The sequence below is a fragment of the Pelophylax lessonae genome (assembly GCF_965119305.1).
Source record: "Pelophylax lessonae genome assembly, chromosome: 2".
NCBI classification, from domain to species: Eukaryota; Metazoa; Chordata; class Amphibia; order Anura; family Ranidae; genus Pelophylax; species Pelophylax lessonae.
The window spans coordinates 693,756,442-693,773,427 of record NC_138769.1 but is presented as its reverse complement, the minus strand read 5'-3'; the positions used below and the strand labels follow the sequence as shown (position 1 = coordinate 693,773,427).

The 16,986-nt window shown below is 43.5% G+C and overlaps 1 protein-coding gene across 1 annotated transcript in view; it reads right to left on the bottom strand.

Moving 5' to 3' along the window:
* The window catches only part of RAB38 (RAB38, member RAS oncogene family), a 93,095-nt gene extending 84,365 nt beyond the window's left edge, over nucleotides 1–8,730 (bottom strand). The window contains exon 1 of the mRNA XM_082248537.1: nucleotides 8,267–8,730. Within this exon, the coding sequence (XP_082104663.1) occupies nucleotides 8,267–8,468 (202 nt within the window). The 5' untranslated portion in view covers nucleotides 8,469–8,730. The remainder of the gene's footprint in view (nucleotides 1–8,266) is intronic.
* Between the last annotated feature and the right edge of the window lie 8,256 nt (nucleotides 8,731–16,986).

Below are 16,986 nucleotides of genomic sequence, written 5' to 3'. Positions count from 1 at the left end.
TGTATTTATTTAAATACCATGTCATTTATCTTTATCACACATCGCGATACGTTACAGCATGTTGGCACATATGACACAAAAATGTTCTATTTTTTTTTTAGTGCAGTACATTGGTGAGTTAGCATTGTTCTATTTTTTCCCTAGTGGACTACAAGTCATCTCCTGTTATGGATATATGAGGGAGGTGTTATGTAGTCCTGGTAGAGTTTTATGTAGTCCTAACATACTCCCTGTCCTAGGGTGTCAATGCTGTTCAGTACAGTTGTCACCCTAGTACTGGAAATGTGTTAATGATTGAATTAAAATAAAGAAAAAAAGTGTGAAAAAAGAAAACTCATGCAGCCACATCTAATTACTGGTAAACTACAATACCACCAAATCTTGTTCTTGGCTTTAAATAAGCTTTAACCCCATGTTTCTTAAGTGCTGTGGGGAGGACTGTGTGATTCAGGGCGCTATGATGGGGGATGTGAGTGAGACTGTAGGGCTTTGTGATCGAAACCTAGAAACATAGAAGAGTGCAGGCAGAGAACATTAAGACCTCATTCAGACTGGCGCGACTTGTCAGCCTGACAAGTCGCGGTGGGTCGCTCGCCATTGATTAGCACAGGACCCGTTCTAATAGGAGCGACACAAGTCGCTCCGACTTAGAAAAAGGGTCCTGTACTACTTTGGGGCGACCTGGGAGCAACTTGCATAGACTTCCATTATGTGAATTCCCTGCAAGTCGCACCGAAGTCGCCCTTCGAAGTCGGATCGCCTCAGTGTGAACCGGCTCTAAATCTGCTCATATCTTGTTTTTTATTTTTATTTAATATAATGTAATTAACTTTTTTAGTATAGATTCTGAGTATAGATCTATGTTTGTCTCCAGCATGTTTGATTTCACGTACTGTTGACCTACTCACTACCTCTGCTGGAAGTCTATTCCAAGTATCAACTACTATTTCAGCTAAATAATTCTTTCTAAGATTAGTTTTGATTGCCCTTCCTGCTAGTTTGAGGTCATGTGACATCTCCCCGTGTGCTTGATCTTGGTTTCGTATTGAAAATCCTGCCCTCCTGAACTTTATTCACGCCCTTTATATATTTAAAGGTTTTATTCATCTTTGTTCCCCTTTTTTTCTTTAGGACTGTACATATTATATTCTCAAAGTCTCTCCTGATATTTTTTATCCCCCAGACCTTTCACTGTTTTTGTTGTTGGTCTCTGGACTTGTTCCATCTTATTAATATCTTTTTCTAAGTGAGATCTCCAGAACTGGACACAATATTCCAAATGAGGTCTCACTAAAGATCTACAAAAAGGAATCAGGGCCTCCTTCTTCCTTCTGGTGACCCCTCTAGTTATATAAAGATCTATATAGAGGAATCAGGACCTCCTTCTTCCTTCTGGTGACCCCTCTAGTGATAACTAAAGATCTATGTAGAGGAATCAGGACCTCTTTCTTCCTGCTGGTGATCCCTCTAGTGATAACTAAAGATCTATATAGGGAAATTAGGACCTCCTTCCTCCTGCTGGTGACCCCTCTAGTGACAACTAAAAATATATATAGAGGAATCAGGACCTCCTTCCTCCTGCTGGTGATCCCTCTAGTGATATAAAGATCTGTATAGAGGAATCAGGACCTCCTTCCTCCTGCTGGTGACCCCCCTAGTGATAACTAAAGATCTGTATAGAGGAATCAGGACCTCCTTCCTCCTGATGGTGACCCCTCTAGTGATATAAAGATCTATATAGAGGAATCAGGACCTCCTTCCTCCTGCTGGTGACCCCTCTAGTGATATAAAGATCTATATAGGGAAATTAGGACCTCCTTCCTCTTGCTGGTGACCCCTCTAGTGATAACTAAAGATCTATATAGAGGAATCAGGACCTCTTTCCTCCTTCTGGTGATCCCTCTAGTGATATAAAGATCTATATAGAGGAATCAGGACCTCTTTCCTCCTTCTGGTGACCCCTCTAGTGATATAAAGATCTGTATAGAGGAATCAGGACCTCCTTCCTCCTGCTGGTGACCCCTCTAGTGATATAAAGATCTATATAAGGAAATGAGGACCTCCTTCCTCCTGCTGGTGACCCCTCTAGTGATAACTAAAGATCTGTATAGAGGAATCAGGACCTCCTTCCTCCTGCTGGTGGCCCCCCTAGTGATATAAAGATCTGTATAGAGGAATGAGGACCTCCTTCTGGTGACCCCTCTAGTGATATAAAGATCTATATAGGGAAATTAGGACCTCCTTCCTCTTGCTGGTGATCCCTCTAGTGATAACTGAAGATCTATATAGAGGAATCAGGACCTCTTTCCTCCTTCTGGTGATCCCTCTAGTGATAACTGAAGATCTATATAGAGGAATCAGGACCTCTTTCCTCCTGCCGGTGACCCCTCTAGTGATAACTAAAGATCTATATAGAGGAATCAGGACCTCTTTCCTCATGCTGGTGATCCCTCTAGTGATACCTAAAGATCTATATAGAGGAATCAGGACCTCCTTCCTCCTGCCGGTGATTCCTCTAGTGATAACTAAAGATCTATATAGAGGAATCAGGGCCTCTTTCCTCCTGCTGGTGATTCCTCAAGTGATGCATCCAAGAATTCTATACCTTTTTCCCACTGCCTGGTCACACTGTTTGCTCTCTCTGCAATCATCTGAAAAAAAGTACCCCCAAATCCTTTTCCTCTGTAGTGCTGGTCAACACTGTACCCCCAATATCATACTCTGTCAAGATATTATTTTCCCTAGGTGCATTATTTCACATTTAGAAACATTGCATTGCAGTTTCCACTGCTTTGACCAGTTTTTCAGCAATGCCAAATCGTTCCTGACACCTCCAGGGATATCAACCCTATTGCATAATCTTGTGTCAGCAGCGAAAAGCAGAGGTGGGGGACTCGAGTCACATGACTTGATTTAAGTCAGACTTAAGTCACCAGTTTGAGGACTTGAGACTTGCTTGACTAAAATTAATAAAAGACTCGACTTGACTTTGACTTGGTAGTCATGACTTGAGACTTGACTTTGACTTGAGACATATGACTCGAAATGACTTTACTTTTTTAAGTTATTAAATATTTGCATTTTCTCAACATGGTTTAAAGCAAAATGAATGTGCCTGTTATGTTTCTGACACCACAGTCACTTAAAACACCTCAGTGTGTTCTGATTTTTAGGACACTGGCTGTTTAACAAAGGAAATACTTAACATGTTTTTAGTGACTGTGGTGTTGAAACATGACCGGACGAAGGATTTTGAGCTGTTTGGGCATTCAAAGTGTTTCTTTAACCACTTTAGGACCGCGCGCGGTAATACTACTGCGGCAGTGCGGCACGATACCGCTCAGCCACGTAGTATTAACGTCATGCGCGATCGCGGCTCCAGAGCGCGCTCCCGCGCGCCGCGGGTCCCGATACCGATGGCATTCGGTAGGGAACCGATCAATCACCAGACACTGACCAATGATTTTTGGTCAGTGTCTGTAGATCGGTCCCCACCAATGGCAATCTGTCCCCTGTCTGTGTAATGTAAACACAGACAGGGGAAGTGATGTCACTGTCCCTCCTGAAGTCCTTTCGGTTCCAGGAGAGAGACAGAGACACACCAAAAATGTGAGTTTCCACCAACACTACACTGACACACCTCACATAGGCACATTTAACCCCTTCATCACCTCTGATCACCCCCTGATCACCCCCAAACCCCTCACAGTGAACACTATATACAGTGGTATACAGATATTTTACTGATCACTGTATAAGTGTCACTTGTGAGCGTAGTTTGCGCCTGCGTTAGGCCCAAATAGGGTTAGGGTACCCGCCACCTATCCCCTAATAAAGTTTTTACCCCTTGATCAGCCCCAGTTAACCCCTTCACTACCTATTACTCTGTGCACTAAATACAGTATATAGGTAAATACTGATCACTGTATTTAGTGTCACTAGTGACCCTAATTTGCGCTTGCGCTAAGCCCATATAGGGTTAGGGCACCCGCCACCTATTCCCTAATAAACTTTTAACCGCTTGATCTTCCCCAGTTAACCCCTTCACTCCATATAAAACAGTGCACTAATATATACAGTATATCAGATAACTACTGATCACTGTATTTAGTGTCACTGGTGACCCTAATTTGCGCTTGCGCTAGGCCCGAATAGGTTTAGGCCACCCGCCATCTATCCTCTATAAAGGTTTAACCCCTTGATCTCCCCCAGTTTAACCCCTTCACTTCCCTGTCACAGTGTTGGGTAGTGAGGAGTAAAATCAAAAATTTACGCCATTAGAAAACCTAAAGATGGAGATTGATTTTAGGGGTCCCGTACACAGCTAGGCTCCCAAAAAGTCTCACATATGTGGTATCCCTGTACTCAGGAGAAGCAGCAGAATATATTTTGGGGTGTAATTACACATATACCCATGGCATGTGTGAGAAATTTATCTTTTAGTGACAACTTTGTGTTAAAAAAAAAATTTTTTTTTTTATTCATTTTTCAAACACCTGTGACAAAAAAATTAAATATTCAATGAGCTCAACATGCCTCTCAGAACATTCCTTAGGATGTCTACTTTCCAAAAAGTGGTAATTTGGGGGGGTCTTGTACTGCCCTGCCATTTTAGCACTTCATGAATTGAGATAGGCAGTCAGAAATTAAAGCTGCGTAAAATTTCAGTATTTACACCATAGTTTGTAGACGCTATAACTTTTGCGCAAACCAATAAAAATACGCTCATTGTAATTTTTTTTGTCAAAGACATGTAGCTAAATATATTTTGGCCCAAAAAAATGACATAAATTGAGTATATTGGAAATTTTTTAAAAGACAAAGTTGAAAATGTCATTTTTTTGCAAAATTTTCGCTCTTTTTTTATTAATATTGCAAAAAATAAAAAGCGCAGAGGTGATCAAATACCACCAAAAGAAAGCTCTGTTTGTGGGAAAAAAAGGACGTAAATTTCGTTTGGGTACCACATTGCATGACCGCACAATTGTCAGTTAAAGTCGCACAGTGCCGAAGCACAAAAAGTGGTCTGGACGGAAGACAGCAAAATCCTCCGGTGGTAAAGTGGTTAATATGCCAAGAAAAAAGCACTAAGCAGTTTTGTTAATGTTGAAAATAAAACAAAACCTTTCCTGACCACTGACTTTTAACTGATTTTAAAGGTGAAAATTGGGGTAGATCAGTATTTTGACTTGATTTGTGACTTGACCAAAATAAATGACTTGACTTGACTTGCTTGACTTCTAGCAGGGACTCGACTTGACTTGCTTGCTTTTCGCCACAGGAACTTGGGACTTGCTTGAGACTTGAAGGTTAAGACTTGAGACTTGCTTGTGACTTGCACATGTGTGACTTACTCCCATGTCTGGTGAAAAGACAAACCTTATCCACCAGCCCTTTCGTTACATCACCCACATGTAGATTAAATAGAGCAGGACCTAATACCGAGCTATGTGATACACCACTAGTGACTGGTCTCTGTGAGTGAACCCAATTTACAACCACACTCTGGTATCCTTTAGCCAACTGCATATCCACAGAACCACCCAGGGGTTAAGTCCTAGCTTGTACAAATTTTGTATTAGATCATTATGTGGAACTGTATCAAATGATTTGCTAAAATCAAGATATGCTATGTCCACAGCACCTCACTGGTCCAAAACATTGGTAATATAGTCAAAAAATTAAATCAGATTGGGGGAGGGGGGATGCTGTGATGTGGGCCTGTTGGGTTCAGTGATGAACGGACCTCTGATATGATGGGAAGGCTCTGATATAATAGGGTTCTTATGTATAGAGGACATTACATGTATAGGGGTGGCTGGTGTAATGAGGGGCTCTCATGTACGGGGGCTCTCATGTATAGGGGTGCTCTGATGTGATGAAGGAACTTTGTGGTGATAGAGGCACTCTAATGTGATGGGGAGGCTACTGACATTATGGTGGACCTCTGATGTGATGAGTGCCTCTAATATGAAATGGGGGGGGGGGTCTCTGGTGTGAAAAGGGGGCTGTGATGTGACAGGGGGGACCCCTGATGTGAAGGGGTGGCTCTGATCTAATGGGGGAACCTCTCGTATGAAGGGTGACTGTAATGTGGTGGGGGAGTCTGTGATATGAAGAGGTGGCTCTGAGGTAATGGGGGAACCCTGCATATGAAGGGCGACTGTGATGTGGTGGGGGAGCCTGTGATGTGAAGCGGGGGGGGGGGGGGCTCTGATATGAAGGGTTGGACTTTGATGTGAAGGCCTCTCATGTGAAAGGGGGACTCTGGTGTGAAGGGGTGCTCTGATATAGTGGGGAAATCTGTGATGTGTTTTTTTTGGGGGGGGGGGGCTCTGGTGTGAAAAGGGGGCTGTGATGTGAAAGGAGGGGACCTGTGATGAAATAGAGGGCCTCTGATCTGAAGGGGTGGCTCTGATCTAATGGGGGAACCTCTCATTTGAAGAGCGACTGTGATGTGGTGGGGGAGCCTGTGAAGGGGTGGCTCTGATGTAATGGGGAAACCTCACATATGAAGGGCGACTGTGATGTGATTGGGAAACCTGTGATGTGAAGGGTTGGGCTTTGATGTAAAGGGAGTCTCTGATGTTAAAAGCGCCTTCTAATATGAGGAGAGGACCCCGTTGAGAAGAGGGGGCTGTGATGTTAAAAGGGGGGGACCTCTGATGACATAGAGCGCCTCTGATGTGAAGGGGGGACTGTGATGTAAAGGGGCTCTGATGTAATGGGGGAACCTCTAATATGAAGGATGACTGTGATGTTGTGGGGGAGCCTGTGATGTGAGAGGGGGGTACACTGATGTAATGGGGGAACCTCTGATATGAAAGATGACTGTGATGTTGTGGGGGAGCCTGTGATGTAAGAGGGGGGTACACTGATATAATGGGGGAACCTCTGATATGAAAGATGACTGTGATGTGGTGGGGGAGCCTGTGATGTGAAGGGGGACACTGATGTAATGGGGGAACCTCTGATATGAAGGATGACTGTTTTGTGGTGGGGGAGCCTGTGATGTGAAGGGGGGTACACTGATGTAATGTGGGAACCTCTGATATGAAGGATGACTGTGATGTGAAGGGGGGGCCTGTGATGTAAAGGGGCTCTGATGTAATAGGGGAACCTCTGATATGAAGGATGACTGTGATGTTGTGGGGGAGCCTGTGATGTGAAGGGGGGACACTGATGTAATGGGGGAACCTGTGATATGAAGGATGACTGTGATGTGGTGGGGGAGCCTGTGATGTGAAGGGGGACACTGATGTAATGGGGGAACCTCTGATATGAAGGATGACTGTGTTGTGGTGAGGGAGCCTTTGATGTGAAGGGGGACGCTGATGTAATAGGTGAACCTCTGATATGAAGGATGACTGTGATTGAAGGGGAGCCTGTGATGTGAAGGGGTACACTGATGTAATGGGGTAACCTCTAATATGAAGGATGATTGTGCTGTGGTGGGGAAGCCTTTGATGTGAAGGGGGGATACTGATGTAATGGGGGAACCTCTGATATGAAGGATGACTGTGATGTGGTGGGGGAGCCTGTGATGTGAGAGGGGGTACACTGATATAATGGGGGGAACCTCTGATATTAAAGATGACTGTGATGTGGTGGGGGAGCCTTTGATGTGAAGGGGGACACTGATGTAATAGGTGAACCTCTGATATGAAGGATGACTGTGATGTGGTGAGGGAGCCTTTGATGTGAAGGGGTACACTGATGTAATGGGGTAACCTCTAATATGAAGGATGATTGTGCTGTGGTGGGGAAGCCTTTGATGTGAAGGGGGACACTGATGTAATGGGGGAACCTCTGATATGAAGGATGACTGTGATGTGAAGGGGGGCCTGTGATGTAAAGGGGCTCTGATGTAATAGGGGAACCTCTGATATGAAGGATGATTGTGCTGTGGCGGGGGAGCCTGTGATGTAAAGGGGCTCTGATGTAATAAGTGAACCTCTGATATGAAGGATGACTGTGATGTGGTGGGGGAGCTTGTGATGGGAAGGGGGGCTCTAATGTGAAGGGGGGCTCTAACGTGATGGGGGACCTCTGATGTGCAGAGGAGGTTCCAATGTGAAGTTAATTTCACCAATGTGGTTGGGCGCATTGTCGCAGGCTCAGGTTTCCCATTCCCATAAGTAACATTTACATTTTTTGCTCAGTCTTTGAGCATCTCTTTGGAGCTGTACAGATGTTTCCCCAATTCATATAAAGAAGCAAAAATTAAAACAGCTGTAGAACCCTTACAAGTGCCCTCTCTACTCACCAGCGATGTCCCATAGCTGTAGTCGCACGACGGTGTCTGAGTCCCAGCTTAGGACCTTCAGGGCGAAATCCACGCCGATGGTGGCACGGTAATGCGGGGAGAAGTTCTGGTGGACATAGCGTTTGATGATACTGGTCTTGCCAACTCCCAGGTCACCAATCACTAGGATCTTGTAGAGGTGCTCCGTGTGATGGCTCTGCATCTTGATTCCCAAACTCCCAGCAGACTAATCCCATGCTCCGTACTGAATTCTTGCCAGGGTCAGGAGGAAGAAAAAAAAAAGGGTGGGGGTTGTGGGAAGGAGGGAGCAATACAAATAGAAAGAAACACACTGTCACAACTTAAAAAAAAAAAAAAAATGATAAAGACGCACCAGGAGCTTTGGAAGGGATGGTATCAGAACTCACATGAATGTGTGATAACAGCAAACCCTCACACTTGGAGTGGAGAAAATTTACACTGCAAGGAAACAAGTGTGATGTACAGTACTGTATATCAAGATAAACGTGACGCAACAGATAACGGATGTGTCGGCAAAATAACAAACTTTTCAATTTCTAAGATGAGATTGCAGACATACAAAACTGACACCAAAAAAAAAAAAAAAAAAAAGTTTAAGTATTTTTTTTATTTATTTATTTAATTAAATTTAATTCGAGTATATAGGAACTTACCCAAGCTCAATCCGCTGATAAACCAATACAGAGCTGAGTGTCTGTGCTCAGGCTGTATCATCCAGAAACATTTTTGAGTAGAAGGAAAAAGCCATCACATGAAAACGTCTTAATTACATTTATTCCAGCAAAGGATGCAATATGAACATGGAAATGCTAACGCGTTTCGGCCGTAGACTTACTCATAGCATATTGCTGCCTTTGCTGGAATAAATTGCATTAAGAAGAAGTTTTTAGTGTGTTTTTTTTTCCTTTACTCAAAAAAGACAATTTAATTAACAGCAGGGATGGCTCCAAAATTTCACCAAAAAATGACATACATTACATGATTTGAATATTCACTCTGGGGCATGCTGCACAGGCAAGAGCTATAAGCATAGTCCACCTGTTCCAAAAATGCAATAAATGAACCCACATTAGGAAAATAAAATGTATACATTTTTTCATTGAAGCCAACAAGGCGTTGCAACCGGGATCAGTGCACCACATGAAAAGGATGATGCATTGTTTACATCCCAGTCCCAGGTCTCCACAGAGGTGAAGACCTTCTGTTATGGGCATAGTTGTGGGCAGGGGGTGTGCCAGATGTGCCTGGGCATACCCTAATTGTTCTGTGCACTCCCGATTCTCCCTACTGCCTGTGCTACCCCCAGTGTTGTGCTCCCCATTCTCCCTGCAGTGAAGGTGGCTTCCCTCCTCTCTTCTTCTAAAACATCCTGGGATCTTTCGGGATGGAGATTGGGGGAAGGGGCTAGTTAATATGTAATTTACTGGCCCCTTCCTTTACCAAATGAACACACTCACTCCCTGTGTTGATTTATAGTTGAAGCATAGTAAACTGTGTTTACTATGCTTTAGTGTCTGAATGAACAGGAAGCTGCTCAGCACAGAGCACTATTCATTCATTTGGTTGAATTGGATGGACTTGTGTCTTTTTTCAACCAGAAATAACTATGTGGCTTCACAGAGCCTGGGGACCTGTCATTCACTGCTCAGTGCAGCTGAGGCTGCAGAGAAAGGCATGTGTGTTTGAGCTTTGGGTTGCACACCCTAATGCAATAGGCTGCGCACACCTATGGTTATGGGGCTGGAGCAGAGTTGTATAAAGTACTCAAAACCCATACTTGAGTAAAAGTACAAGTGCTCGATCAAAAAGTGACTTGAGTAGAAGTGGAAGTGCTCGATCAAAAAGTGACTTGAGTAGAAGTACTAAAGTATTCAACATTTTTTGTACTTAAGTATTGCAAGTAGTTTTTTTTTTTAAATTTTGCTACTCAAGTACTGAAAGTAAAAGTACCAGTAGTTTTGAAAAAAAAATTGCTACTCAAGTACTGAAAGTAAAAGTACAAGTACTGTGTTATGTAGTTATTAAAGAAAGAAGTCAAAAGTTTGAACATCGTATTGTTTTTTATTATTTCAAATGCAGCTTTTATTTATACATACAGTAGCATTTATTTTCGTATGCGCTGATAATACACATGTTTTGAGCTTCATGAAACCTGCCATCTACTGTTCAGGCAGTGGTAATTTTTATAATAGTAACGAGTAACTATGCAGCACAAAAAAAAATATTGGAGTAGAAGTATTGAAGTCATCTAAAAAATGTAGTGAAGTAAAAGTGGAAGTAGGAGAAAAAAATTCTACTCTAGGAAAGTACAGATACCGCCTTTCGGTACTTAAGTACAGTAGTGAAGTAGTTCTACTTAGTTACTATACATCTCTGGAAGTAACATTGTTTCTTTATAGTGGTCACCAGGGAAGCAGTGATCTTATTGGACACTGCAACAATGAGTGACCTTTGGCATCCATCTTTAGTATTGGCAGTGGTAAAATATACCAGTGCCCTTCTGCATTTGCTGGAGTAGCCAAGTGGGTTAGGGAAATTAACTCTGCTTGCTAGGGACAGTGAATTAGCTCAGAGAAATGTTCCTGTTCGAAGAGGGACAGATTAGGGACACTGCTGTCTGCTCTGTCATCCTCTGGTCTTCAGTGCTATGACATAGGACTTGCACTGCTCTTCTAAGTGACAATTAGACAGCCATCCTGCCTAACAGCCACCCCCTTGCTGCTGGAAACCTGCCATTATGCTGCTAACATTGCTGAGAATTTCTGCATCTGTGTTGCCAGTGTTACTGTGTCGCTGATACCATACTATTTGGAACTGGTATGCTAAGTACTTTGCCGCAGTTACTGCAGACACATTACTAGTGCTGGTGAATGTTGTTTTTTTACCTTCAACACAACTAACCAATACCTTCAACACAACTAAGTAATACTTGTGCAACCTTCCTTTGGACTCTGCCACCATTCTTCCAACTTGGGTGCCAACCACTACACTAGGGATGAGCTCAGGCGCATTCAGACATGAGTCTGAACCTTTCATTTATACAGGCAATTCTCGATTTCCATATATTGTATTTTACCAGGTGATTGTCTTTTGATAGATAGGGGACTATAACATACCTCTTTTGCGAGTGGGACTCCCACACCCGCCGGTGCAGACGTTATTCCCACCCCTGCTTGGGTAAGGACCACGCACTGGCGATGCATCACATTCTGACTGTAATGCCATAGTGTGTTCATGATGTAATATTAACCACTTTACAACCGGAGGATTTTGCTGTCTTCCGTCCAGGCCACTTTTTGCGATTCGGCGCTGTGCGACTTCAACTGACAATTACGCGGTCGTGCGACGCCGTACCCAAACGAAATTTACGTCCTTTTTTTCCCACAAACAGAGCTTTCTTTTGGTGGTATTTGATCACCTGTGCGATTTTTACTTTTTGCGCTATAAACAAAAAAAGAGCGTTTATTTTGAAAAAATAACAATATTTTTCACATTTTTTTATATGAAATTCCCCCCCAAAAAAGATGTAAAAACCAATTTTTTTAAAAGTTTTTGGCCAATTTGTTTTATGCTACATATGTTTGGTAAAAAAAATCGCAATAAGCGTATTTTGATTGGTTTGCGCAAAAGTTATTGCGTTTACTAACAAAGGGAAAGATTTCTGTCATTTTTGGTGTTTTTTTTTTAACGCGTAATGGCGGCGATCTGCGATTTTTTTTGCGGGACTGCGACATTGCGGCGGACAGACCGGACCCCTGACTGACATTTTTGACACTTTTGGGGGTACCAGTGACATTACTGCAGTAATCAGTGCTATATATATGCACTGTTACTGTAAAAATGACACTGGCAGGGAAGGGGTTAATTTTATTGGAGAGGGAGGGGTTAATGTATGCCTGGTGCTTACTGACGTGTAGGGGGGGAGGTGACTATGTGATTCATGGACAGATCGGATGTCCAGCTATGCTGAACAGTCCGATCTGTCACTCCCTGTCACTATGGAGATCCGCCCGCTGTGTTTACACACAGCGGGCGGATCTCCAGACTCGATCCCCGACGATCGGGTAAGAGCAGCGGCGATCGCCGCTGCTCCTCCCCTGGCCCGACTCCCGCTGTGAATGAAAACAGCGGGAGCGAGCCTCCGGCGGCGCGCAAGAAGGGGAGGAGTCCAGTCACGTTAATACTACGTGACTGGACGGGAACGAGCCACTCTGCCGCAGTAGTATTACTGTGAGCGGTAGTAGAGTGGTTAAGGAATGTTTATAATTATTTCATTTTATCTATTACAGTATTTGATGTCATTACTGCTCTATACTCTCACTGCATTACAAGCTCCTGAAGAAGCCGTGTTCTGTATACGTGAAACATGTTGAGCATTCAGCATCCCGATGGCAATAGTCACAATTGACGTTGGTTTTGTTCTAAGGTCATTCCATCTGGGATTGTTTTAGTAAAGCAAAGTATTGTTAGACCTCTATGTCTATGTTTTAGATATTTGTCCTTTAAAATGCAATTTTGAATAAATCTTATTTTTTATATACAAATGGTTTAGTGTTTCCACTGGTACCATAAAAGTCCATCTAAGCCTCAATAGATTTCTTCTCTCATGAGTCTGAATCTGCCTAAGCTATAGTGCTGGGAAGCATTCAAAGTCAAGCGAGAGTCACTCTTAGCTGGTGGAGGCATTACTGACCCTGCAGCCGCACTAAATCAAGGGCCGTGTAAACATGCAGGAATTACGGGGGAGGAAGTTCCTCTCCCACCTATGATTGGCTGTCAGCTTTGATAGCTTCTTGGCAGGATAGCTCAGGCAGGTTTGGACTCGTGCCCAAACACACTGGAGCTCATCACCAATGACTATCACATGCCTAAAGAAGGGTTCCTGCGTGTCCTACAGTGCCGTATCGCAAGAAATGGCCTGGTCATGAAGGGGGGGGGGGTAAACCTTCTGGAGCTGAAGTGGTTAAATACACTTGGACAGTGCCATGTTTTTTTTTTGCATTTAATAATTAAAAAAAAAATGTATTAGGGCTCATTCACACATGTGTTAGGGTCTGTACACAGCTGTTCATCCTAATGCAGCTGAGCATCCTCGAACAATGTCTTCTTTTGGGGCCACTCATTTATCCTTGTACACCTGTCGCCAGGCCCAGGGCATGGGGTGGGCAGGAGGGACAGTTGCACTGGGCACAGTGAATAGAAGGGGCAAAAATGGATGCGGGGTGGTGGTACGCCCGTTCTATGTCATTTATTGATAGTCGGGGGGGGGGGATGGGCAAAATTCTGGATGCTTGCCTTGGGCGCTGGACAACCCTCTCCCGTGACTACTTGTTGCACCAGGACGAGCAGCTGTGTCCGTATAGCATTTTATACAAGTGCTGAGTGGCCGACCTCCTGTATTCAGTTAGCAGCAGAGCACTCGTTCGGCTTAGGCTAGTGAAGATTTGTGGAGTATCGGTGTGTATTCCCTATTTCCAAAGGCATAGTATATTCATAGGTACATTACCTGGATTTCTTATTTAAATGGGTATTTGTCAAATGGAGCATTACAAGCATGTTAAAAAAAAAAAAAAGGTTGGTTGAAAAGTTATAAATTTGACTCTTTGGTGACATTACAAAATCCTGTTCTGAGCAGTTGCATTGAGAAAGTCTTAAAGAGTAGGGGGACCAGCATTCTTTGGATCTGTATGATGTATTTTATAAATTTTCACTAAGCCTTTCCAAAAATGAGCAATATATTGAACAAGGTTATATCTTTGTCAGAGTGTATCCTAAAGGCCCGTACACACGTACCGATCGTCGGCATACAAACGTCGGTGGACGAAGGATCTGCCGATTGTACGCGTGTTAGTATGGTGCCTCCGACAGATGTCTGCGCACAATCCGCGGACAAAAGTCTTTCGTGCAAACATGAAAATATTTGTATGCCGACACCAGAACGGACGATTGTTCGCCTGTCAGTACACAATTCGGCCGACACACAGCTACAAATCCCAACACGCATGATCAAACCAAATGAGTTCCCGGAAGAATTTTCTCTAGTAAACTCAACATTTTATTCAGAAAGAACTTTCGGCTCGCGGAAGTCCAAGAAATAGGTGAAATGCGGAGCACATGCTCATCTTGATAAATGTGAGAAGAAGGAAGATGCTGCTCATAATGCCATACTTTTCTAATAAAAAGGCATGTGTTCTGTTATGATGAAGATAATGTTTGTCTATTCTATCTGTTCTATCAAATTTTATAATTAAATAATTTGAACTCTTCACCATTATTTTTGTATTTTCACACCAAAGATCTAACTATTGATATGACCCTTTATTCTTGTATGAATTAATGTCTAAAACATATTTTTCAGGTTATGCACAATATTAAACATGTTAACAAATTCAGATAGGCCATTTTTTATTTTCAATTTTCTTTATTTTTTGGATCTCAGCAAAAAAAAAACAAAGCAAACATCAATACTTTCCGTATAACTAAACATAAAAAAGTTCCATTTGGACAAAATTAAACTAGAAACTGGCAAACAGGGGTAAAATAAATAATAGGGGGTTACACAAATTAAAGTTGCTGGTAACTGTAATCAGGTTGCCATGAGGGCAGGTTTGGATCCTGCTGGCCATATTGCCACTGGCCATGTGGCATTTGGCGAGGTGGTGGGTGTTGTGGAGGTGGAGGTGGTGGTGGAGGTGGAGGGCACGGGTGCTCCTGGCATGCGTGGCTGTGCTCATTAAGTATGCCGTTTTCTGCGTTTTGCAGCACATCCAGAATAATTTTTCTGGCATACTGACACTGCCTGAGGTCCACCTTATCCAGGATTTTGGCAGTCATATTCCCGAAGGACTCATTGGCCTCCGGTTTCCTACGGAGGGCTATGGTGGCCTCCTGGATAAATTCGTCTGTGATGTCATCCACGTGCTTCCTCTTTTGCCTCCGTTTAGCAGGAGGAGGTGGTGGTGGAAAGAGTTCCGCAGGCTCCTCAGGCTCCACAGGCTCCCCAGGCTCCTGGCTGCAACCTGGCTCCTCCTCAGTGACACTTCCCTGTTGATGAAATGAACAATTGATTAGAATGTTATAGTGTATATAAAAATGCATGTTTGTTATATTATTGTGAACAAATAGCAGACTTTACATACAGTGGCGTATCTAGGGTCTCCAGTGCCCTTGTTGAGGAGCTGTATTTGGCAACAACCCCCCCCCCCCCCCAAGATCAATGTAAAACTGTAACCCACCCCCCCAAAAAAAAATTAAAGGGCATTAAAAGTTTCTAATTTGCCCCTTGTTTGCCCAGTGTAGAGCTCTCTAGTGGGCAATCATTGTCTCAGGTGTGAAAAAGAAAGAGAGGGTTGAGAGATAGAGAGAGGGAGAGAAAGAGGGGGTGTGAGAGAGAGAGGAGGGGGTTGCAGAGAGAGAGGGGCCTGAACTTGCAGAGGACTTGATGTAGGGCATTGAGGGTGAAGCAGTGCAGGGAAACATGAATAAGGAAGCCATCTGCCTTGCTGACCCAGAGTGAGAGACCAGAGACATGGAAGCAAGGATGGATGGATCATTTGCAGGAGCTGTTAGTTTTGTATTAAAAAAGGTTGAGCCAGAGGAATGCTGAGGCTACAGCAGTGTTTCTTAGGACCAGAGGTGTGCTGGGGATGCAGCAGTGTTTGTAAGACCAGAGGTGTGCTGGGGATGCAGTGAGAGGCAGTCTCAGTCTCCTGGTCTTTTGGCTCAGCTGCTCTCAATGTTTTACACCTGCATGAAGCAGCTCTCAATGTTTTACACCTGCATGAAGCAGCTCTCAATGTTTTACACCTGCATGAAGCAGCTCTCAATGTTTTACACCTGCATGAAGCTGCTCTCAATGTTTTACACCTGCATGAATCCGCCTGCAAACTGGGGGTTCTGGGGTGTGCAGGCTGAGTGGATTGTTAAAATAAACAATAAAACAATGCCAATGTTTTTGTGACCCACCCCCCTTGGCCTGCGCCCCTGGCGGTTGCCTGTCATGCCAACCCCTTGCTCTGCCCGTTTACCTAAAGGGTCAATTATGGTTTAGCTTATAATTTTGTTACATGATTACATTTTAGCAGACAATATATTGTAAAATGCCCTACCTGAGTAAAAGTCTCCTCCAGGAAATCCTCATCCTGGCTTGGATCTACCGACACTGAGCCCTCTGCCGAAGTAGAAGGCAGTGTAGAAATTGACGGCCTGGATTCCATGGTGTCTGCCAGGAACCGCATGTTATCAAAGTACCACAGCCGTGGTACATATACATTCCGTGCCCCTGCTCCAGACTGGGTGGACTCCTCTATTTTTTTTAACTCCCGCCTGTAGGCAGTACGAATACTGTTTATTTTTTTGCGGATATAATTAAAATTTGCCCCAGGACAGACGGGCTTGTAGAAGGCCACCAAATGTTCCATGGCCTGTTTTCGGAGTTTTCGATTTTTATAATCCGCGGACTTCACTTGCCACAAACACGGCAGTTGCCTGAACTCATCAATAAAACTTATTAAAAAGTTGTGGGTGGTGAAATTGTCCACCATATTGCAGGACAGTATATGCCTGCAAGACACAAAACAACACAAAACATATTAAAATAGCATGTATTTTGGCACATAATAAAGATATTCCTAATAAAAGCTGTATAGGGCCCAAAACACACACTTTCTATTAAAAGAGTCGTACCTTTGTTTGTGGGG